The sequence below is a fragment of the Rhinolophus sinicus genome, chromosome 18 (genome assembly GCF_057876585.1).
Source record: "Rhinolophus sinicus isolate RSI-liver-muscle chromosome 18, RSI-T2T, whole genome shotgun sequence".
Lineage (NCBI taxonomy): Eukaryota > Metazoa > Chordata > Mammalia > Chiroptera > Rhinolophidae > Rhinolophus > Rhinolophus sinicus.
In genome coordinates, this window is record NC_142518.1 from 50,246,982 (window position 1) to 50,272,000 (window position 25,019).

Below are 25,019 nucleotides of genomic sequence, written 5' to 3' on the forward strand. Positions count from 1 at the left end.
ATTCATTTTTCTTTTTTTAAAAAAGCCTACTCTTCAGGATCTGATGTTAAAAAACACTGAAATTTCTTGGCATTAGACTAGTACATTCGCATCTTGATTGTTGGTAATGATTCCCCAAACCATTATTGTATGAAACCAGTAAAACTATTAACGCAACTTTACTTGAAAGGAACTTTAGAAGTTAAGTGTGCACAGAAGTTGTTAGGAACTTGTGGACACCAATTACATACTTAAATAAATACTTGGACGCTACTGCAAAACAACATTATGAATACTGTAGAACTGTATGTTTATTTTTTAATCTCACTCCCCCTAAATAAGGAGGCTTAAACAGAATATTCAAGTAACAGTAGCAGAAAACAATGCCTTTTACATAAGATTAGGCAAAAAGCAACGCATTTAATTTTCTCTTCATCCAGGTTGGCTGAGGAACACGAAATCTTATAGGCCAGTTGATGTTCCCTTTTTCATGCTCCTTCGCTGAGCTAAGCTTGAAGCAGCAACAGGCTCTAGGATTGGTTGAAAGGTCTCGTGAGTCAGAACCGAATATGTGGCAACCACTGCTCCCTAAAATAATGAGAAATATTGCAAACTGAATAATAATCACTAGAATTAAAAACAAAACAAAACAACTCTCACGTTATATCATGAGAAATTTAACTAGAATAGAACCTTTCCCCCCATGAAAATAATTAAGTATACTTGATCTGTGCACTTATGTTCACTTGATGAATTAGTTCCTGATTACTTATATTTTTTTATTTCAATAACTATGCTTCCAAAAAATTGAAGAAGAGGCAATACTTCCTAACTCATTTGTGAGGACAATATCCTGATACCAAAACCTGGTAAGGATAACACAAAAAAGGGAAATTACAGACTAGTATCTCTGATGAATACAGATACAAAAATCCTATGCAAAATACCAGCAAATTGAGAACAATACATTCAAAAAAGATTAGACATCACGATCAAATGGGGTTTATTCCAGGGGCACAAAAATGGTTCAATATATGCATATTGATCATGTGACACACCACATAAACAAAATAAAACATAAAAATCATGACTATATCAATAGATACAGAAAAAACATTGGACAAGATACAACATCATCTATGACTAAAACACTTAATAATTCAGGAACAAGACAGGGACTCACCGTCACCACTGTTATTCAACATTGTATTCGAAGCCCTAGCCAGAACAATCAGGCAAGAGAAAGAAATAAATGGCATCCAAATTGGGAATGAAGAAGTTAAATAGTCACTTTCTGCACATGACATAATTATTTATATAAAAAATCCTAAAGACTCCACCAAAAACCTATTAGAAACAATAAACGAATATAGTAAAGTTCCTGGCTACAAAATCAATGTACAAAAACTCATTGCATACCTGTATACTAACAATGAAATTTCAGAAAAAGAAATGAAAAAAACAATTGCTTTTGCAATTGCAAAAAAAAAAAAGAATAAAATACCTAGGCATAAACTTAACAAAGACGTGAAAAAACTATGTACTGAAAGCTATAAGACATTTTTAAAAGATTGAAGAAGACACAGAGAAATGGAAAGACATTCCGTTTTCATAGATTGGAAGAATCAACATAGTTAAAATGGCCATATTACCCAAAGCAATACACACATTTAATGCAATCCTCATCAAAATCCCAATGGCATTTTTTAAAGAAATAGAACAAAAAATCATCAGAATTGTATGAAATCACGAAAGACCCCAAATAGCCAAAGCACTCCTAAGAAAAAATAATAAGGCTGGACGTATCACACTCCCTGACTTCAGTTTGTCATACAGAGCAAAAATAATCAAAACAGCATGGTATTGGCAGAAAAACAGACACACAGACTAATGGAATAGATTTGAAAACCCAGAAAAAAACCCACATAAATATGGGCAGATAATTTTTGACAAAGGAGCCAAAAACATGCAATGGAGAAAAGAAAGCCTCTTCAATAAATGGTGGTGGGAAAATTGGAAAGCCACAAGCACAAGAATGAAACTTGACTGCTATCTGTCACAATATACCAAAATTAACTCAAAATGGATCCAAGACCTAACATAAGACCTGACACAATAACCTGCATAGAAGAAAGCATAGGTACTAAAATTATGGACCTTGGGTTCAAAGAGGATTTTATGAGTTTGACCTTACAGGCAAGGGAAGTAAAAGCTCAAATAAATGAATAGGACTATATGAAACTAAAAAGCTTCTGCACAGCAAAAGAAACCATCATCAAAACAAAGAGACAACCAACCAAATGGGAGAAGATATTTACAAACAAACACCTCCGATAAGGGGCTAATATCCAAAATATATAAAGAACTCATACAACTCCACAACAAAAAAACCAACAATCCAATTAAAAAATGGGCAGAGGGCCTGAACAAACATTTCTTCCAAGACATATGAATGGCCAACAGATACATGAAACAATGCTCAACTTCATTAGCTATTAGGGAAATGAAACCAAAACCACAATGAGATATCCCCTCACCCCAGTCAGAATGGCTATCATCAACAAGACAAATAGTAACAAGTGTTGGAGAGGCTGTGGAGAAAAAGGAACCCTCATACACTGCTCGTGGGAATGTAAATTGGAACAGCCACTATGGAAAACAGTATGGACGTTCCTCAAAAAATTAACAATAGCATTACCACATGACCCAGCAATTCCTGTCCTGGGTATCTACCCAAGAAATCTGAAAACATGTATTTGTAAAGATGTATGTAGCCCAATATTCACTGCAGCATTATTCATGGTGGACAAGACATGGAAACAACCCAAGTGTCCTTCAAATGACTGGATAAAGAAGATGTGGTACATGTAAACAATGGAATATTACTCAGCCACAAAAAAAGATGAAATACTGTCATTTGAAGCAACATAGATGGATCTTGAGATCACTATGCTAAGCAAATTAAGTCAGACAGAAAAAGTCAAGAACCATGTGACTTCATTCATATGTGGGATATAAAACTGAAAGCAACAAAGGAACAAGACAAAGAAATAAGAACTCATAGACACAGACAACAGTTTAGTGGTTACCAGAAGCTAAAGGGGGAGGGGGACTAGAAGAAGGTAAAGGGTGTCAAATATATGGTGATGGAAGGAGAACTGACTCTGGATGGTGAACACACAATGCAATATGTAGGTGATGTACTATAGAACTGTACATTTGAAACCTACATAATTTTACTAGTCAATGTCACCCCAATAAACTTAACTGGAAAACACTAAAATACATCATTTTGTCAGTCTTTCGTCACTCATTTAATTTAGTTTTAAATATTTAAAAACTTTTAGTTTTTAATAGGAAATGTATATATTTAAGGTATACAAACATATTTTGATACAGTAAAATGATCATTGCAGTCAGGCTAATCAACATATCTTCTCCTTAGATAGCTATCATTTTGTGTGTGAATAATATTCCATTGTGTGGACATGGGTGTGTGCATCACAATTTTTTTATCTTGAAAAAGACATCTACGCTCTCATGTTCATTAGAGCATTGTTCACAATCGTCAAATATAGAAACAACCTAAGTGTCCATCAACAGATGAATACATGAATCACTAAAATATAAAATCTAGGTTCAGTGTTTATAAATATAGGAATATGCACCAATGGTTATTAATTTAGAAACCAATAGCAATCTTTGTTTCCACATGAAACTTGTCATTAGTCCACTTCTAGACCTAGTGTCTCCTAAGAGCAAGTCAAATACAATCAAGAAACTTATTTATCATCAGAAAGGCAGTAGGTAAATAAGGTTAAGAAGAGTCCATGGTTTGTTAATTAAAAACAAACAAACAAACCAGAACAAATCTATAAATACATCTTTAAAAAATAAAGATACTTTAAGATAATTACATAAGTATCATCGGTGAATAGTATGCAATGGCTTTATTAGGTATCAAGCATTTAGAAGGTACATAAAAGTGTTTCACCTTAACAACATATGCTGTATCATTTCTATTTGGCTGATCACTGGGCAACTGGTCTCTGTGAATTATCCACGAGTGTTTTAATACTTGTTCTGTAGTGTACCGCTGATGTGGGTCCATATGTAGCATATGGGAAAGCAAATCCTAAATTAAACAAAAAAATATATATGAAACTATGTATCAGTAAAAATTTTAGTAAAATATATTATTTCAAATTTTCTCAAAATATGAAAACATTAGTATATTTGCAATCTGTTTTATTCGACCTACCCTTAGGAGAAACAAACCTATATTCTGAGTAGTTAACTGTCCAAAGAAAATCTTGAAATAGATATATAGCAAATCTTTATCTTTTTAAAATCAGGGGATATAAAATCTATGTGTGGAACTAGAATGTGGTTAGTGAGGAAAGAGAAAATGTAACGTTGCAGGAGTTATCCTGGAATATGTTAAGTGGTCAAAAGAAGAAAGTAACTTGCTCTTCGCTGGTAAGTTGGCCCCAAAGTATAAGGGTATGTGTAGGTATATAGGTATCACATAGAAGGGAGGATCCCATGTCATTAACACACCTAGTAACTAGGAGTTTACTGCATAAAATACTAAAGAAAGCAAAACATAAATCCAAGGTTAGAAGCTGACTGCTAGCATAGGAGTGGTCAGGGTATCGTTAAGTATGAATATGCTTATTTTTACCTTTGTTATAATAAAAAGTTATAAATATAATATAACCTTATAGTAAAACACAATTTTAAATATATGAAATTATGTAATAATTTTAAGTAAACTCTCTACCAACTATCTTTTAGAGAAAAGAGAAGTAAACTCTCCTTAACAAAGCATCTTCTAAAAGAGAAACAAAATCATCATTTTGTGAACTTTTCATCAATAGAAGTAGTAACATCAGAATTTGAAAAAAATGTAATTGGTTGAAGCTATGTAAGAGAGTAGAACCAATAACAAAATATTGGAAAAAGAACAGATGTGAAGAAACAAATGGAAAATAATATAAGTGATTACATAATAAAACAGACCTAAATGATAATCATAAAAATGATAAATGTGCAACAATACAAGGACTTCTGCCTCTGGCCAAGATAGAATGTCAGAGAGTGGATACACCCACCTGGGACCTCTCTCACGCCCCACTAAAAACACGTAAAATACAGGAAACAACAGCTTTCCAGAGGTCAGATATGAGGCAATGAAAGAGAGTAATCCCTAAGAGATGGGAAACAAATCAAGTAAGCCTTATGATTGCCCCAGCTGAACACCGTGAAGAGTTTTCAGGCTGCTATGCAGGTAAGAGAAACCCAGGCAGAGCATAGCATTTCCTAGAGTTGAGGAGACAGAGTTAGAGGAGACCAAGGAAATTAGTGTTAGCAGGGTAGACTACCAGAGAGGTGAGAGTTGCACAGAAAGAACTACAGAAACCTGTAGATGGTTTCCCTGAAGTATTCAGCAGATTACTGATAAACCCATATGTGTGACCGAAAAAGAAAAGAAAATAAAAACTACCAATGGCAATGGGAAGAACTATCTGAAAGGATCGGAGAGAAATCACAGCTCATGCAGGGTAGAGAGAATATTTATTGCCTGTCCCCATCAGCCAGACTGGAAAATCTCATAATTCATGGAGTATTTTGTAGAGTACTTGTAAGCAAACTGCCTGAGTAGTAAGTAGCCCTAGACTAAACACTGCTCTGGTCCTGCAGAAGCCCCAAAAGTACCAAATCATTTCCCCTAACTTAACTGTGGTCCAGAATAAAGCTCAAGAATATTTACAGAAATACAAAAGTGTACAGCAGCCACCGGGGTAAAATCCACTTGTCTGGCTTCTTATCAAAAATTATGAGGAATGTAAAAGAGAAGGAAAATAAAATGCATAATGAGAAGAAAAAAAATCAATCAAAATTGACCCACAATTGACACATGTGACTTTGGTGATGGTTGTTTCTTGGTTTGTAAACATGTCATAATGTTATAGACTTTAAATACATCCATTTTGTTGTATTATCAGTTAGTTATACCTCAGTAAAGCTGTTTTAAAAAATCAATGGTCTACCCCAAAAGAATAGGTCCCTTTATTCCCACTCACCAAAGTATGTTTCTATATATGAAAATTAAATAGGAAAACAAAGCTACTCTGCTCATAATTAAGCCTTATCTATCTGATCTTCTGTACTTTCCTGAGGCTTCTGGGGGATAATTGAAAGGTACAAGTAGTGATGGTGAGAGAATGAAAAATAATTTTAGAAGATGAGTCTCTACAAATATTGAAATACACTGCTATGCCTTAAATTTCAGTCATGAGGGGCCCTCTTGCTAATTGAAAGTTCAAAGATCAACAATGATTGTCAGAGTGCTTTAAACATTCTTTTTTTTTTTCCTTCATAAATTTTATTGGGGAATATTAGGGAACAGTGTGTTTCTCCAGGGCCCATCAGCTCCAAGTCGTTGTCCTTCAATCTAGTTGTAGAGGGCACAACTCAGCTCCAAGTCCAGTCACCGTTTTCAATCTTTAGTTGCAGGAGGTGCAGCCCACCATCCCAAGCGGGAATTGAATCGGCAACCATGTTGTTGAGAGCTTGCCAACTGAGCCATCCAGCCGCCCCTCAGTGGGCGGGATGCCTTGTCTAGCTGTGGAGGGCGCAGCTCACTGGCCCATGTGGGAATTGAACCAGCAACCCTGTTGTTCAGAGCTTGTGCTCTAACTGATTCAGCCATCTGGCCGCCCCTAAATATTCTTTTTTTTTTCCTTCAGCTAAGACAGCAGATGATGTATTGTACACATTACATTCAGCCACAACTGAGAACAGAACTTGTCCAGAATGTCACAGGTCCAGAGCAAAGGACTGTTTTTGTACGAGCAAAGTGGGTTTCTCAAAAGGTGGTAGCAGGGAACAGATGGCAATGTCTGTTCTAGATCCATTGAGAAATCCTAGATATTAGGCATGCAGTCCAACAATTTGTTCCAGTATCCCTGGCCTCTGGCTTTCTTCATTTCTGCTCCTGTGGCTTCCACCAATGTACAAGCTAGCGGTTTACTTGGACCTCTGCCTCATCTTTCTTCTTTTGCGCTACAGCCTGCGCATTCGCTTCTTCCTCCACTTGGCTCTCATGGCGCGGAGGTATCCAAGAAGACGACGCTAAGGCCGAGAGCTAAATATTCTTACTATCAGCTAACACTTACTGAACACTTATATATGCCACATATATTAACCTGTTTAATCTACATAACAACACTGAGGTAGATACTATTACCATGTTCACTTTACAGATGTGGAAACTGAGGCATAAATAGGTTAAGCATCATTCCCAAGGTCACATAGCTAGTAAGTAAGAATATGCATCCAGGCAGTCAGAGTCTGTCTCTTAAGTACTAAACTATACTAACTCTCATTCTTCCCCAGTAAACTCAGTATTGATGCTTGAACTTTATATAGTTATCACTGCTTTCTTTTTTAAAGTCGTAACTATAATGTATACATAGTAAGTGCTCAATGTTTATAGCATTAAGTAAGCATTCGTGGAAAATATCAAAATTCCCGTTCCAGAAAAAAAAAATTCAGTTTTTCATAAAGAAGTACAAGAACATTGAAGTTTTATCAAATATTCATTGAAAAAAATTAACTGAAATTAAGGATAGTTAAAGCTAGGGAGGTCATATAATTTGTTATCCAAACCAACCAGGGCACTTGAGAGTGAAAGGCATAAACCAGAACAGTCCCAGGCAAAGTGTGATGTATGGTCAACCTAGTAGTTTAAGCAAAAAGGATGTAATTACTCCTGGGGTAAAATTCAGCTAAGTTATATAAGACTAAGATACTTTTATAAATGTTCCACAGGTGTTTAAACACATAAAATGGTCAAATTATAGACTGATTTCCAAAAGCAAAGTGGATTCTCTTGAAATAAAAATAAAACTGCAGTAAATATAACCATATCTTAAATGCCTACATTATAATTATTGTTTCTAAGGAAAGATATGAACAGAATGCTGATTGGTTTATGCTATCAAATGCCTCTATGGCGGTAGTATCAACATTTTGCTACTTTCTTTTAAAGGAATTGAATTTTAATAGGACTTAAATTATCTTCTATTTTCTTTTTAACCTCTTTCAGAAATAAGATACAAGATATCCTTGACAGAATGACAAGCAGAGGATGGATGACAAATGAAAGAGCCGAAGTGTCATTATCTTAAGTAATCTTCATTGAATTTTCTTGATAGCAAAGAGGAAAATGAGCTTACCCACAGTTCACAAAAATTGTCACTTTCATATGAATAATTTTCCATTTTCTCAAAGTGGATATATTAGTAGTGCTGGCAAGTTTTTAAAAAAAGATACTGAGCTACGACAAGATGATCACTTATATACAATCAGTTGGGTATTTAGTTAAATAACCTAATTGGAAAAGAACTGTTACTAGTAAAGAGTGATTAATGTAATCTAACATAGATCTCAAGGATTTCTTATTGTTTTATATCCATTTTAAGTAAAAGCCAGCAAAATTCCAAATTCTTTGAACATACAAGAACACAGGAGAATAGCACTTTTCTTATTCTCACAGTACTCAGGTGAAAAATTCAATTGAAGTTTGGAAACGACTAATAATCCATTGTTTCTACTTCGATTTTAATCATATGACTGAGATAATTTTTTATCACAGTTATTACTAATTATACTGTAAGCCATTTTCATTTGGTCAACTGTGTTACAATTCATACTTCCACAGCACAAAAGACTGAATTCCAATATATTTAACACTTTCTGCCTTGATTATAGGTTAACAAATAAGAGGTATAAAACTAAGAGTAAAATGCTAATTATTGAATTTGCCTGTGTATTTCCCAGCTTTCTTTAGGCATTGTAGTCTTTCTCTACTATAATTTGGCAGAAGATATTTCAAGGCTATCGTACTAGAAGTCCTAGAAGGATTTCAATATAATGTTTTACCTGTAAAATTGCTCTGTAATGCAGATTATGTAAAGAGTAATGTAGCTTCAGATACTTAATTTCTATACTATAGAAAAGAAGTGAGTGAACAATAACACCTTTCCTTTGAACTCTGTATTATTAAAGGGTTATAGACCTTTTTCTCCTCCATTCCATCCACACAAGCCAAGCTAATAAAGCCTTACTTCCTCCAGAAAGTCTTCCTTAGCATGTGGTAGGCTGAAAAAGAGTACTGGACTTAAAATCAGTTCCAGCTCTGCCAGTGATTAGTGTGTGACTTTGGACAAGATAAATTCTATTTATCTTGGTTCATCTATCTGCAAAATAATGGACCAGATCCCTTTTAGCTTTACAAATCTATGACTTGTAAATACATCAACAACAAAAAATCTCCTATTAAAAGCAACCTCAAGTCAAATGGAGAAGAAATATTTGTGTAAAACTTGATCACTTATTTCAAATTTATACTCATTCACAATAGGACAGTATTTATCTTTATATAATGGACCAAAAAAGCTTGCTGTGTAAATTAATAATGCAAGGTATACCTGAAGAAAAGATTAAATAAATGTCTAATCACTCTGCAGTATACCTGAAACTAATGTAATATCGTATGGCAACTATAACTGAAAAATAAATTTAAAAATAATCTTAAAAGATTAAATAGTTTAGGAAAAAGTATTCAACTATTCATTATGCTAGATGTGTAAAGATATACAAGAATAAATATGACATTTAAAGCTCCCTGAGTGGGAAGACTAAAAATGTACACAAACGAATATATGACAAAGGAGAATATGGTAAGTGTTCTAAATAATACACATACAACATAGTAATGGGTACAAGGCTAGAGGAAAAGCAGAAGTTGTTCTTTTTAAAGGAGGTCAGGGAAGAAGTCATAAATAATTGTCCCATAGAACTTCTACTGAGCAATTCTTTGTTGGCTAAGGGTATATGTACTTGAGATAATTAACACTTTATTTAAAATAGTCTGAAATATAGGTAGAATGGTCTTCTAAATAATTAATCAGGTATTATTGTGTTTATTTTTAATACGGAGTGACACCATGAAATTTTTCTTACTCTCTTGTCTCTTCTACTTTGGCTTTGTTTCACAGATTCTTCTCCTTGTCTCTCCAATGTCCTCAAAGCCTGGGTTTAGAGGTGAGGAGTAAGCTGAAATTATTATAGCTAAGACTCACAAAGCTCTCATGACTTCTATCACCTCCACCATTTAACTGAATAAACAAAGTCTAGGAACTCTGAATGGATAGGAAGCAAACAGAAGCATCTTCTATATCCTTCTAGTGGTGTTACTAACCAATAACAAGAAAAGTACTCAAATGGGAAAAACAGCTTGTAAGGAACTATAAGTATTAGGTTGGTGCAAAAGTAATTGTGGTTTTCGCAATTATTTTAACCTTTTAAACTGCAATTACTTTTGCACCAACCTAAAAAAAGAATTGTCATGAGGTTGCAGCAAATACCACAGTTCTCACCACTAAAGAAATAGGGGCCGGTCCCGTGGCTCAGGCGGCGGTTGGAGCTCCGTGCTCCTAATGCCGAAGGCTGCTGGTTCAATTCCCACATGGGCCAGTGGGCTCTCAACCACAAGGTTGCCTGTTCGACTCCTTGAATCCTACAAGGGATGGTGGGCTCCGCCCCCTGCAACTAAGATTGAACACAGCACCTTGAGCTGAGCTGCCGCTGAGCTCCCGGATGGCTCAGTTGGTTGGAGCACAGGCTCTCAATCACAGGGTTGCTGGTTCGACTCGTTGACTCCCGCAAGGGATGGTGGGCTGCACCCCCTGCAACTAACAGCAACTGGACCTGGAGCCGAACTGCACCCTCCACAACTACGATTGAAAGGACAACAGCTTAACTTGGAAAAAATCCTGGAAGTACACACTGTTCCCCAATAAAGTCCTGTTCCCCTACCCAATAAAATCTTTAAAAAAAATAAAAGAGAAAACTAGTTTAAGGGGTTATGAGCAACTGAACAATAGTTTACCTTCAGCACTAATTTAAAATAGGCAAAAAAATCAGTGTTAAAATGTATATGACATAGTGTTTTAAAAGATTCATACAATCCTTTTGTTCAGTAATTTGCCATCACTTTCGGAAAAGTTTCAACGAAAGAACTAAAGTCACTTAATCCATAAAAAGGGAATACATGAAAGGCCTTGTGTCATAGTTCAACAATATCCCCTAGTACCTTCCCCACCACCCTTTAAATCTGATTCAAGCCATTGTTCTCAGTCTAGCTGTAGAGGACGCAGCTACCTGGCCCATGTTGGTATTATGAGCATCACACTCTACCCGGCTGAGGCAGTCGGTTGCTGGCCATTGTTCGGCCGCTCACGGCAGCCCAGCTCCAGTTCAAGCCCAGCTCACTGGCCTATGGGACAATCGAACCGGCGACCTAGGTGTTAGGAGCACAGGCTCCAACCATCTGGCCGCCCCATCTAGTATCTTTTCCTATGTTAATTTCTCTAGAATATCAGGCTAAAAGAGAAGGTGAGAATAAAACTTAACTTTAATATGTACAAGTATTATTCCTTAAGCACTAGGCAGACCTAAACATAAAACGCATGCAACACTGAAAACTAAAAATCTAAGCACAATTAGAATATAAATTGCTATTTCAGCATCACTGTTGCCAGTTGTTTTGTTTTTGTTTTTCTAAAGAATGGAAGAGGATCATATATATAGCTTTAAATATTGCAACTGTTACTTGGGAAAATATAATTTCTGATGCACAAACTGGCTGATGAGAAATTACATGTTTAATTAATAATGCTAGTAGTTTCAATCACTTTACAAGGGGCTCTCTGACAATTTATAAATAAACCAAAATGCATAGAAATGGAATTTTGGAGTTGGAAGTGTTACCAGGAAAATGATGTTGAACACCTCGGTTCTTGTCTTCTTGAAGGAAAGAATTCAATCAAGAGATAGAAATTTATACAACATGAACAGAAGTTTGTTAGTAAAAGAAAGTACACTCTGAGACATTGAGGGGCTGACCCAAGGGAGGAAGAAGCCACACCTCACATTGTATGAAGGCTTTTATGTCTATGGGTAGAATTGCCTCCCCCTGTCCCTTCTCTTATCTCTTTCTCCCTCTGAGGTGCCTAGTCCTCTGGCATTTAGCAATGCATTTCTTTGATTTAGGGGCATGTGTAAACCCGGAATCCTGTTGGGCTAGGAAGGTATTGATGATAAACAGGATGTGCGCCCCCCCATCCCCATTTTTAACAACACATCTCTGATTTACAGGTATGTGTAAGCCTGATGTCCTGCTGGGCAGCTGCCAGGCATCTTGACCCAACTAGGAGCTACAGCAAGGGGCTTTCTAACTGGGGCTAAATCTCTCCTTCCCCTGCTCATTTCTATCTATCTACCTACCCTATCAGAAGGACACAAAGGGAGAAATTAGTCCCTACATTTTACAGATGACAAAACTGAAGGAGCTAGTTAGTAGATCAAAATTAACACTCAGATCTGGCTTCCAATGTAGTAGAAGGTGTTCCTTCTACTACATCCCACAGCACACTTGTGTTACGGCTAAGATCAAAACACAATCTGTTCTCTGGTTTTCTGATGTTTAAAAGGTAATAACAATCACATCCCTGATTTATTTATTCTACAATGATCAAGACATGAGATGTACTCCACAATATACCATCCAGAATAGCTAGTGTTCTTGAAACAATTAGATTTTATCATTAGCAGATATTAAACATAAACAATTCCTTTTGTCTTAAAATGTTTTCTACTTCAAAAGGTGGCTTAAAAGCTTCAGGTCTCTATAAGACACATGCTGACAACCCTTGGCCTTACGTTTTTTTCTTTAAGGAGCGCACAGCTCAGTGGCCCATGCAGGGATCCAACTGGCAACCTTGGTGTTATCAGCACCATGCTCTAACCAACTGAGCTAACCGGCCACTCCTGGGTTTATGTTTTAAAACTGAAAAACTTTAAATTATAAATGTAAAAATTAGCAGTCAAGGTTTGGTCAATGGTTTTTTTTCCTAAATTACATAAGACCAGTTAGTTACTCAGCAATAATACAGCAGTCACTAGCCACATACTGCTATTAAACACTTACGAAATGTGGGTAGTCCAAATTCAAATAGGCTGTTAAGTATAAAATACACACCAAATTTTGAAGACTAGAAGGAAAAACGGATGTAAAACATCTCACTAATTTTTTATATTGAATACATGGTAAAGTAATTTAAATATACAAGGTTAAATAAATTACATTATTAATTTTCACCTGTTTCTTTTTGTGTTTTTTTTTAAAGTGGCTACTAGGAACTTTAAAATTACATATGTGGCTAGCATTATATTGGACATAACATCAATAATAAATATCTAGATAAAAAGTTTGTATATTCTCTAAGAATAAGTTAACATAAAAATTGCCTACATAATCACTAGTCAATGTATGTGCTAAAGAAGAAACGATGTGTAAAAAGACACTAAGTGAAGAAAGAAACTTTAGTTGGCTTAAATATTCATTTTTCCTCAGAATATTTATATTTTTAGTTTTGGTTAATACTAACATTAGTTTATATTCCCTAATAAACACCGTGTTTTCCCAAAAGTAAGACCTAGCCGGACAATCAGCTCTAATGCGTCTTTTGGAGCAAAAATCAATAAGACTGGGTCGTATACTAAAATTAATTTTTGCTCCAAAAGACACCTTAGAGCTGATTGTCCGGCTAGGTCTTATTTTCGGGGAAATACGGTATAAACTGATAAGTGACGAATAGCCCAGAAGCATAGCAGAAAAAAGTCAGCCATTGTCTTGTTCAATCCACACATACACATTGAGTTAAAAAACAAATACTGACATATAACACCATCAAGTACTTTGCAAATACAGACTAGACTATAACTTAAACATTTCAGCAATTTAACATGAATGCAACAAAACAAAACATATATCTAATTATACCTTTGCTCCATCCGAAATATTGTCCCAGTTTCCACCACTCAGAGAGAACTTTCCGTTGCCTATGCGCAGCAGTATCTCTTCAGGAGTATCATTGGGGCCATTAGTAAATGGAGTGTAGCTATTAATAAAATATATTTTAACAGAGATGAGGGTCTAACATACATATTAAATCTAATTGAAAGTGATGAGTACAAGACTATATGTAAATATTCACTATAGCAAATTAAAAAATCATCTAATTATTTCCCTTCACTGTTCGTATCAAATTTGATACTTCAATGAACTTAATCCTAATGAATTATTTAATAAAATGGAGTTTTGCCTATATCAATTTTTTTTACTTTTGATCAGCTAATCAATGTAAAATAAAATAAAAACTGTGGCTTTTCATGTAAAACTAGTCTTAAAATCAGAACAGAATAAAATGCTAATTTTGTATTCACCCAGGCATAAGTTAGCAAACCAAATATACCTACCATGAGAAAACTGATAATTTTGTATATTCATAAACATGCATTTATTATATTGGTTCAAATTTATTCACTAGCATTTTATAAATATTACCAGTTTAAACAGGTTAACAATACTTTGAATTAATGTCTATGAAAAATGGGTTAGTAAAATCAGTATAACAAAAAATCCTCTATAGCCATTAAAATTATGTGGAGCAATATTCATGGACAGGAAGATAAAAATACTGTATAAAGTTAAAGTAGAAGTGGGAAAAGGGGGTCAAACATATGGTGATGGAAGTAGAACTGACTCTGGGTGGTGAACACACAATTCCATATATTAGATGGTGTATTATAGAAATATATACTTGAAACCTGTATAATTTCACTAACCAATGTCACCCTGATAAATTTAACAAACAAACAAAAAAAGAATGATCAGTTTTGTACCATTTTAACAGATGGAACTGAAAATGGTATTCAAATTTGGGAATGGAAAGACAGGGTTAAAAAGCATGAGAAATGTCTTAATATGTTAATGTCTTAATTCACCCATGTGACAATTAAGTTGAGATAAAACTAAACACACATTTATACACACCATCATGTTTTGTTTAGTCATAAAGTACTTGAAAGCAGCACTCTAGAAATGATATCCCATTGTTTGAAAACAATAGTGTGCTGACTGCAGTTCATAAGCAAATTTTAGCTGTCCTTAATTTAACGCTTGTTGTGGGCTATAACTAAATATTCTGCTAAAGTTTGTAACATATCTAAAAGTACTGATGTATGTATTCATCACTAAGCCAATACATAGTTTATTTACCATTTACATAACTTACAAAGTTTCTATTATGTCAAGCATACTTCAATTGTACTAAATGCCTTCTTTATAAAAAGGCACACCTAAGTATATTATAATTGCATTATAATTCTTCAAACTCTATTCTATGCATTAGACTTTGCTAAACCTAGCTTTTTTCTACAGCCTTAAATTTTTGCTCCTAAATAAAAATATTAAGAGTAAAACATCTCGAAAAAAATTAAATAAACCAAATGAAAGCAAAGGGAAAAAATAATAAAGATAAAAACACAAAATGAGAAGAGAATAATGAAGCAATAAATCTAATCATACATCAAAAAAAGTAAAACAGCACTTGTATTATTTGTAATTACCAACAATAACATAATACAATGATTACTTTTAAAAATTATTTCTTTAGCCTTTTAAGAGAAGGCAGCTGTGTGTGTTTCTGTAATTTAGTATTCTGCTACTATTTAGATTTGTTATAAAGCTCAGTCTTACTAAATCTCTATTGCCAGGAGAGCCAGAATTCAACTACTTTAAAAAAATTAACTCATAGGATAACTGAATAGCTCAGGTGGTTACAGCGCGGTGCAAATAACAAGGTTGCTGTGTTCGATCCCTCCATGGGCCACTGAGAATGCGCCCTCTTTAAAAAGCAAGAAAACAAAAGCAAAAAAAAAATTAACTCAGGGCCAGCCGAGGTCGCCAGTTCAATTCCCACATGGGCCAGTGAGCTGCGCCCTCTACAGCTAAGATTGTGAACAACAGCTCTCCCTGGAGGTGGGATGCCCTCAGCAGCCAGAGGTTGGCCAGCCGGAGGTTGGCATAAGTTGCCATGAGCTGCTGCGGGCTACCTAGTGTGGTTGGGTGGCCAGCGGCAGCCATAGTGAGCTGCCGGACAACTGCCGACTGACTGCCTCAGCCAAGGGGAGCGCAAAATACCAGCATGGGCCAGGGAGCTGGGTCCTACACAACTAGACTGAGAAACAACAGCTTGAACCGGAGTGGGGGAAAGGGGGGAGTGAGGCGGAAGCGCAAGAAGTGGGGGAAATTCACTCAGTATCAAGTTCAGTGGGCAAGTACCTGTTGAAACAGGAAATTATTTTATGCTCAAAGAAACACTTTCCAATAAGTAATGCACTCAATGTAAAATATCAAAATAAAAATATATGCTTTATTTTAAAGTATGAGTTCAAATTGAAAACTCTTTTAATTATATACCTGAATATTGCCTCATTAAATGCCTTACTTTAGTTTTTAAATTTTGTTAAGTAAACAATATGTAATATTTTGAAATGTTGATAGCAATTTCCTTAAGGTTATCTTCATCTGTCCTCTTTCCAGATGAAAATATACAAGTGAAATTCAAATAATGATGTGAGTTATTTTGAGTATATAAGTTTCTTACCCCGCCAACATTGTGTATAAAAGGACTCCCAGACTCCAAATATCACAGGCAGCATCGTAGCCCTGTTGCATAAGAACCTGAGAAAGAAAACTCATTATCTGGTACTACTCAGTATAAACTCAATTTTCTCATCTGAAAGAAAGTTGTGCTTCTAATACTCTCACAAACGTTCACAATTTAAACACTTAAGATTATTTTAATATTTTCAAAGATAGACTCACTTAATGTTAAAAGCAGTCTTCTGCTATTACCAAGCATTGAGTAAATGGCTATTAATAAAGTGATTAAGTAACATGGGTCACACACAAATACAACCTTGTAAGGTATGATCCCTGAACTCAATGAACTTTGATTTCTCCTCTTATGAAAATCAGATACAGACATCAAAGTTTAAGACTAATATGAACCGAGAGCTTAATGTATACTATACACAGTACTGTCTTTTAATCCTGACACTGACTCTATGAGGTGATATGATTATTGCCATTTTGAAGTTGAGGAATCTGAGGCAAATGTTAAGTAATTTGCCCAGTATAACAAAAGTAATAAGTAGTGGAGTAGGTATTCTTACTCTAGAGCCTGTGCTTTTAATATTTATAACTGCCTCCTTACTACAAGAGATAATATATGATCTTATGAAAAAGATGAATTTATATTTTATATACAAGGCTTATGTCTTGAAAAGATCAGTATATTTCTGGATCACAAATACACATCGGATAAATTCTGGTTTCATCAATTTTTCATACAATAATTTAGGTAGCTGTTTTTTGCTGTTGGGACTAGTGTTAATAAAAATCAAATAATATATTTTATATGCATGTAAGTTTTCTCTATGAAGTTAATAGAGTTTGTTAGAAAAATAAAGATGACATGAAGCCTTTTTTCATTTAGAAAAATAAGTCCTCTGCTAAAGCCTTTACGCATAGGAACCAAATAAAAACCTTAACACATTAATAAAATGGGGACGGTATAACCACCATCATGGACATTTTATTTGTAAGTTTGGCTTTGACAATTGCCGGATATGAATATAGTTACCTTCCTACTTGCATCAACTTAAATACAAGAAGATAGAAGTCAGAATTAAAGTTATTAATGCCATTGTAACAGTGATCCTGTACTTTTGTTTTTGAAATGTAAACCTCTGATGTAATTTGATTTGACTGAGGTTTGGCTTGGGACTTATTGAAAGTTTTTTTTTTTCCTTTCTTTGCTTCCCCCGCTCCCACCAAACCTTGATGACTGTTTACTGTACATTTACTATGCATACCAGTTCCAATGGTTTTATTTACTTTGGACCAGTGTGCACACCTGGGCCAGCAACTTGGGAGGGGTTTTTGGCATCTGTGTGGGATTCACTCCTGCCCTGGGGCGGACCAGCCTCTAGGAAGCGCTTTTTCTTGGAGGTGCCTAGCCAACTTTTAGCTCCTTACTTCTGCCCCTCCTTGTGTGTGTATAAAACCTTTTGGCAATATTAAGAGGGGAAAGGCAGTCTTTGTGAGAGGGAGTCCATTGTCTTCCCTTAATGCTGGCATTTTGGAATAAAACTGCTTTTCTTTCTACCAACCTTGCCTCTCGCGTTTTGGCTTGGAGAGCAGCCGGACCTTTTGCACAGTAACACCATTAACTTTCTCATTTGGTTTCCCAAATCAGCAAAAAGTAACATAGACAGAGATTCTCATTCCCTTTGCTCAACTTAAATCAAGTTCAACTTAATTAAGTTCAACTTAATTCATATTTGGAGTGAAACATATGACAGCCCAGAACAGAGCAAAACAGGGTAATTTTACAATTATTTTATAAAAGAGCTGCAGACAACATCCATCCAATTTACTGTAAGTTCCTTTAATTCAGGATCATTCTTAGACTTCAGTAGGCATTAAATATCACTTGAATAATATAATGGATTTACTTTTATAAATGAAAGAATATATTAATTTTGCGACAGGTACAGTAGAGAAGCGAGCACATCTATTATGTCTACTTTAAGAGGTTGATTGAATTGATTCATATAAAAAATATGAATGAATATTCCTTGCTATTGTTAAGCTGAAATTATAATTAGTTTATATCTTAGCAAAGATCTCCTCGTTATACAGTGTGATGAAATAATGGATTTATGCCCCCATAATGCTGTTATTAATCAAATATCTGCCTAGATACTTGAATATTTCTGATTCTAGTTTAAAAGATAATGTATTTCATATATTTCATGACTCATTTATGAACAGGTTTGAAATATTACAAATGTTACCCAAATCTCTGTATTTTATTTACAACAATTTACAAGTATTCATTAATTGCTAGCAGAAGCTTCAGCACTAGATAATAAAACTTTTCAAAGGGTTTTGGAAATACAAACACTAGCAAAAGGTAGTTCAGGCACATGAAGTGTTGTCCACAAGTTCACCTGAAAAACTTCACTATTATAATGGTGAGAGTGTCTTACTATTATACAATGGAAGTCTGTTAGGATAAAAAGCATCAAAAGGCTGCATTCTTCTCTGGATTTGCACTCATTTAAAAATGTTTACTTAGACTTTAAGCTAAAAAATGTTTACCTAACCATCAATCTAAACACAGACATATTATATATTTTGCATTTTAATGTCTGCTTTGGAGATGTTCATTTGGGATACATTCACCCCTAGTCTTTTTCCAGTGAGAAGTTTCCATCATATCAAGGGGTCCAAGTCCATAAGATTAAGTCAGTATTAAGAATTTGGCCATGAAAATGATTATTCTGTACTCTTCTTCATGTCTCCTGCACAAATGTTAGAATATTAATGATGACTACATATCCTTTCTTTAACAGAAGAGCCCTAATCTCAACTATTCTGTCCGCCTATCCTATAAAACCATTGAAATGTCCAAGAAAGGCTAATTTTTTAACGTCTGATTTATATCTCTTACACCTGGGGTCAATACAATAACCCCTTCTTGGCTCATGCATGCATTCCAATTTTTATTGGAAAAATAATAGTTTCTGTATATTTTAGTTTAATAAAAATGTGTGCATTCCTTATTCTATGAATTTAATTAAAATACAGATGAGAGCACATTCTCTAGACGTGTACATGATTTCTGATAGGGCAAGTCTCTTACCATGAAGACCCTGTAAAGCAGGTGCTATGCAGCTTCCTCCACATCTCTATCTTAAAGATTTAATGAATTTTAACATTCTAAGTTTTCTTTAGAAAGTTATTTTTCCACATTTCTATCTTTATTGTTAGAAATATTATTTATTTTTCTAATAGCTACATTAAAATACAGATTTGTTGATATTTAAATATAAATGGTTATTAATGTTAATCTGATGTGCCGTTTTATTCAAAAAGGGCTATTTGATACAAAAATAAAATCAGAAAACATGCACATGAGATGGTTATTCATCCTCAAATTATTTCATGCTTTTTCTCTGACTTGGAAATTTCAATTTTTCAAACTTTAACTTTTTTTATTTTGCTTTGTGTTAAATATACAATATAATAATCCATATGGGTTAGCATAATTCATAACATATAAGTACAGCTTCTGACTTACAAACAAATCTTAAAAAAAACCTATATGACCAGTGCCATCCTTGATTCATTCTTTCATCAACCACACTTTCAATTTCTGTGGGAACTGCTACAGTCAAAACTCCCACACCAATGATCAGAACTGGCTGTCTGTTGGAGCTTGCCAAATGTGAAACCTTCACCCCTTAACCTCCCCAGCCTTACCTTTCCTGAATCTTCCCTCTAAGATCCACATATGAATGTTATTTTCCAAGAAAAATCCTATGGCTTATAAAAAAACCCGGAGAAGCTGTTTTCTCCAGAAATTAGAAGATCCTTAAACAATCAGGGATGAAACTATCCTTATATGTCTATTATGTATAATGTTAAACAATTATAAGTTACCTCATGTCCAGCACAACCCTGAAAATATCTGAAAATCTATCCTGGCTTTGTAACTGAGTGAGTGCTAGGTCTTGAAAAAGTTATTTATTTAGGTACTTTAAGCTTCATTTTCCTCATTTATGATATTTAATATGTTGAAGGTGGAGTTATCGCTATTCTCTCTCCCAGCTCTAAAATGGTATGGTTTTGAAACTAGTACATAACCCAAAGAATAGTATAGTCTGATTATTACATTAAGGTTGATTTCAGATGATAGTTCCTAGTCTGAATATTTATATCAGGGGTATCAGAATTCACTGATTTAAAGAGCTTTATATATAGTTGAGAATGGACAAGATAACTCAGCTTTTACCTACCTACCCTAACATACATATACATTCAACTAAAGGAGAAGAGTGAAGGCAAAAACTGAAGTTTTAAAGAGTACCTCAGGTGCTACAAAGTTTGCAGTATAGCATGGAGTTAAGAGAAGTCCATTTTCTCCTCGAAGTTGTTTTGCAAACCCAAAATCACAGATCTTAATGGAGTCTGCATTGGCTGATTCATCCATGTATAAAATATTACTAGGTTTAAGATCACGGTGAACAACCTTGAATATAAAAGAAATAAAAAGCATAACATTTCTCTATCGCTAAGTAAATATTTGTGAAATAAAACACTTTAAGGTAATATATTTCCAGGAAAAGGAACTTTCTTAAGCATAAAATTTTGAAAATGATACTTTCTCCAACCTGGATAGACTTGAAAGCCTGAAGTATACAGAGGGAATAATCTCTATCAGACAGATGCTCCAGTTTCTATTCAAGCCACCAGTTTTGTTAACCACTTCCAATCTCAAAGTATCAAAACTCAATTCTCAGTTCCACTTCTGGTTATAATGGACTAAGACCCTGCTGAACATGCCCCTCCTCAGAGTAAACAACTATAAAACCCAAACATAATACAAAATTCAACTACCTGAAGGTACTGGAGAGTGAAAAGAAGCAGATAGACTGGCTGGGAGTACACACTTGATTGACGGAAGGAATACGGGGAGCTATATGAATGGCTTTTAGGCTAGGTTTAAGTGCAGTTCTGATGGCACACAGTAGTGGTGAAGACACACATGGAAAAGCCCACAGTTGGGGTGGGGGTAGGGGGTGGGAGATGAGGGTAAGGGGGATCGAATATATGGTGATGGAAGGAGAACTGACTCCGGGTGATGAACACACAATGGGATTTATAGATGATGTAATACAGAATTGTACACCTGAAATCTATGTAACTTTACTAACAATTGTCACCCCAATAAATTTAATAAAATTAAATTAAAAAGAGCCCACAGTCTTTCTGGCCTGGAGGACCAGAAAGAGATGCTGGGGAACTGTGAATGCTGAGTGGAGGGATACTGTAAGGTAAAAAGCCAGAACTGACCCTTGAATCAAAAATGTGCACAAGAGGCTCAAAATAGTTAATATAAAGATAAAAGATAGAGGTCAAGTTGCTAGCCCAAAAGCAGAGTTTTCAGTGCAGACACTGCCAAGAAAAGTATTTATTGAAGCAAAACAAAACAGAAACAATAATAATCATTAGAGAAAAATAGCAGAATACAAAAAAATTTATATATCTTAATATTCAAATGTGCAGTATATAATCCAAAGTTATCTGATATACGAAGAACCAAGAAAATGGAACAAAGTTTCAAGAGAAAAAGAAAAGTCAACTAATTCCAACTCCAAGATAAACCACAGTGGACCTAACAAACAAGTGGCTATTATTATACGTGATGCGATGGAGGTGCTAGCTAACATTGTGGTGGTGATCATACTGTAGTATATAAATGTATCAAACTAACACACTGCACACCTTAAAACTACACAATGTTATGTCAATTATATCTCAAAATGTATTATGTAAAATTCACAAGACTAAATAAATACAAAATAAATTTTAAAAACTAAGTGGCTATTATAACTACACAACGGAGTAAAACAAAATATGCTTTCAACGCATGAAACTCTCAGCAGAAAAATAGAAACAATAAATAAGACCCAAATGAAATGCAAGAAATGGAAAATATTCTGAAATTCTCTACACGGTTATTTTCCTAGAGCTATTATCTACTTCATTTAATCTAGTCCTATCTTTCATTAGCAGTTTACCATACTGAAAGCTCTTCAAAGACAAGGACCGAGTCTTACTCAGTTTGAATCTGCAACACCTTTTACAATGCCTGGCATATAGAAATGCTCAATGAACCTCTGTCATTAATTTATTTAATTGATGTAAGAACCAGAAGGTTTCTAAAATAATAAACTAAGAAAAGATGCTTAACATTTTCCTCTTCTCAAAACTTCTGGTCGTCCTTTATTTTAGAGAGTGTTGATAAAGACAACCAAGGAATTAAATTATAAAAGAACTACTCCTTTAGCATTATACAATTTATATCTGAAAATATTTAAAAATATATTCTATTAAACCACACACAAAACTGAATCTTGGGTTATTTTTCTTAATTATAAGAGGGGCTCACGTAGAATTTTCACTGTGTCAATTCTGATTTGTCAATTTCTTTATTGATAATACTTAAGTGGATACATATCCACTATTACAACTAATTCAAACTTACATTTTTAAATTATTTGTGGCTTTGTTTTCTTGTATAGCAATATATAATAAAAGTTGACCTTTTTTGATAACATTTGCTTTCTTTATGAAGAGATAGGAAGCAAAATAACAGGTCTGCTCCTCCACTAAAAATTTTAATGTATTGGTATTTCGAATGTTTAGAATCCAAATTTCTTATTGTACTTGGAGGACGGGTTGGCAAGGGTCAAGATACACACAGTCCTCTTCCTGCCAGAGCTTTATATGTTAGGTATAGCATAATTTGAATCATATTCACAACATGTCTTTGAATAATTATTTTATGTTTCACTTTTAAGTTTGATTAGGGTTAATATTAGGTTAATACAAAAGTAATTGCGCTTTAACAGGTTAAAAAAACAACAGAAAAAAAAAAAACTGCAACTACTTTTGCACCAACCTAATAATTTTAAAGTCCAGCTTAGATACATTTATATCATCCAAACCACTTTTAAAACTAATATGCTATTTAATCAGGGCCAACAGGCAGAGTGAAGAGAATTAATAAAGTATTATTCATTTTCCAAAATCCACAACCTTCACTATATTATGAGTTTTAATTAAGATTGTCTCTGTAAAATATACTTGTATGTGATAGAAAAAAGTTATCCATTTTAGGTGGTATCCCCTATATATGATTTTATGAAGATGTAAGTCCTAGAATTAAAGGGAAGAATATAATTATAACTTACTCCTTGACAATGAAGATAGTCCAGTGTCTTAGTTATTACAAACAGTATATCACTAGCTTCCCGTTCTGTGAAACATTTTTGTTTGAGAATACGGTCAAGTAGCTCTCCTCCTTTCATCAAATCCGTAACAAGATAAACATATCTACCATCATCATAAACCTAAAGAACATAAATGTTTAAATTACATTTACTTTACTTTTCTAGTGAACCTCCAGTGTTAAAAAAAGACATTTCTTTATTGTTAGTATAGTACAGGCTATACGGAAGATTAAACCAGCCAAATAACCTCTTATACAGTCCTGTGAGACCATATTAAACATATACAGAGGGTACCAAAAAAACAACAACGTATACACATTTTAAGAAAAAAATTGTATTAAAATTATGCTGATGGTAACTACTTTGAGCACCTTTTGTAATTGCAAAACTCAAATGTAACTTGTAGTCATCTTTTGTTATCGATATATATTACAATTTTAATAGAGTTTTCCTTTCTTAAAATGTGTATACTTTTTTTGCACTCACTGTATAATTTTATTAACTTTTAAAGTTGTATGTTATACTTCATCAAAGGATATAAATGGAAAAATAAAACTCTGTGCCTCTCAAATGGCATCTATCTCATTTTTTACTATATTATAGACACTGTTTTTCCCTATTAATACTAAGCTTCCTTCTGGCAATACATATATTATCAGGTTTTTCAAAATTCTCCCCACAGTCCATTACCTGACATGGTGTCTTAAATATTTGTTGAATTCAAATATTATATCAAGGAGAATAAATAAGAAAAATATGTATACCCTCTCAGGGAGGGAGGGAGGGAGGGAGGGAGGGAGGGAAGGAGGGAGGGAGGGAGGGAGGGAGGGAGGGAGAGAGGGAGAGAGGGAGGGAGAGAGAGGTAAACTACTGTTTAAAGATTCTTAATCAAAAGGCTTATCCTATTATCTAAAACAAACTGATTGAAGTGATGGCTGATTTGTCTGCCTTCTCTACAGAGAAAGGAGCATTATTTTCTTATGTGAAAAGCCAGCAGTCAGTAACATCTATTAATATGAGTTATATGCTCATTTTATAAAACTACAGAGTAATATACTATTTCGTTCAAAAAAAAATCCATAAAGCAACAACCAATTTCTGTAATCAAGAAAGTAAAATCTTCTAGAATTTGGCAGATTCCCAATCTGCTATATTTTACAGTACTACAGAATAATAAATAGTACTAGTTATAA

The 25,019-nt window shown here is 34.4% G+C and overlaps 1 protein-coding gene across 5 annotated transcripts in view; it reads right to left on the minus strand.

The window, feature by feature from the left end:
- Positions 1-272: 272 nt before the first annotated feature.
- The window catches only part of RPS6KA6 (ribosomal protein S6 kinase A6), a 100,145-nt gene continuing 75,398 nt past the window's right edge, over positions 273-25,019 (minus strand). For 3 of the 5 annotated variants that reach the window (XM_074323578.2, XM_074323579.2, XM_074323577.2), the window contains 6 exons: positions 23,788-23,946; positions 20,898-21,059; positions 16,563-16,639; positions 13,895-14,012; positions 3,974-4,114; positions 273-567 (listed from right to left, as the gene is read on the minus strand). In XM_074323578.2, the coding sequence (XP_074179679.1) occupies positions 442-567; positions 3,974-4,114; positions 13,895-14,012; positions 16,563-16,639; positions 20,898-21,059; positions 23,788-23,946 (783 nt within the window). In that variant the 3' untranslated portion in view covers positions 273-441. The remainder of the gene's footprint in view (positions 568-3,973; positions 4,115-13,894; positions 14,013-16,562; positions 16,640-20,897; positions 21,060-23,787; positions 23,947-25,019) is intronic. The other 2 variants (XM_074323580.2, XR_016020034.1) reach the window with 2 other exon arrangements.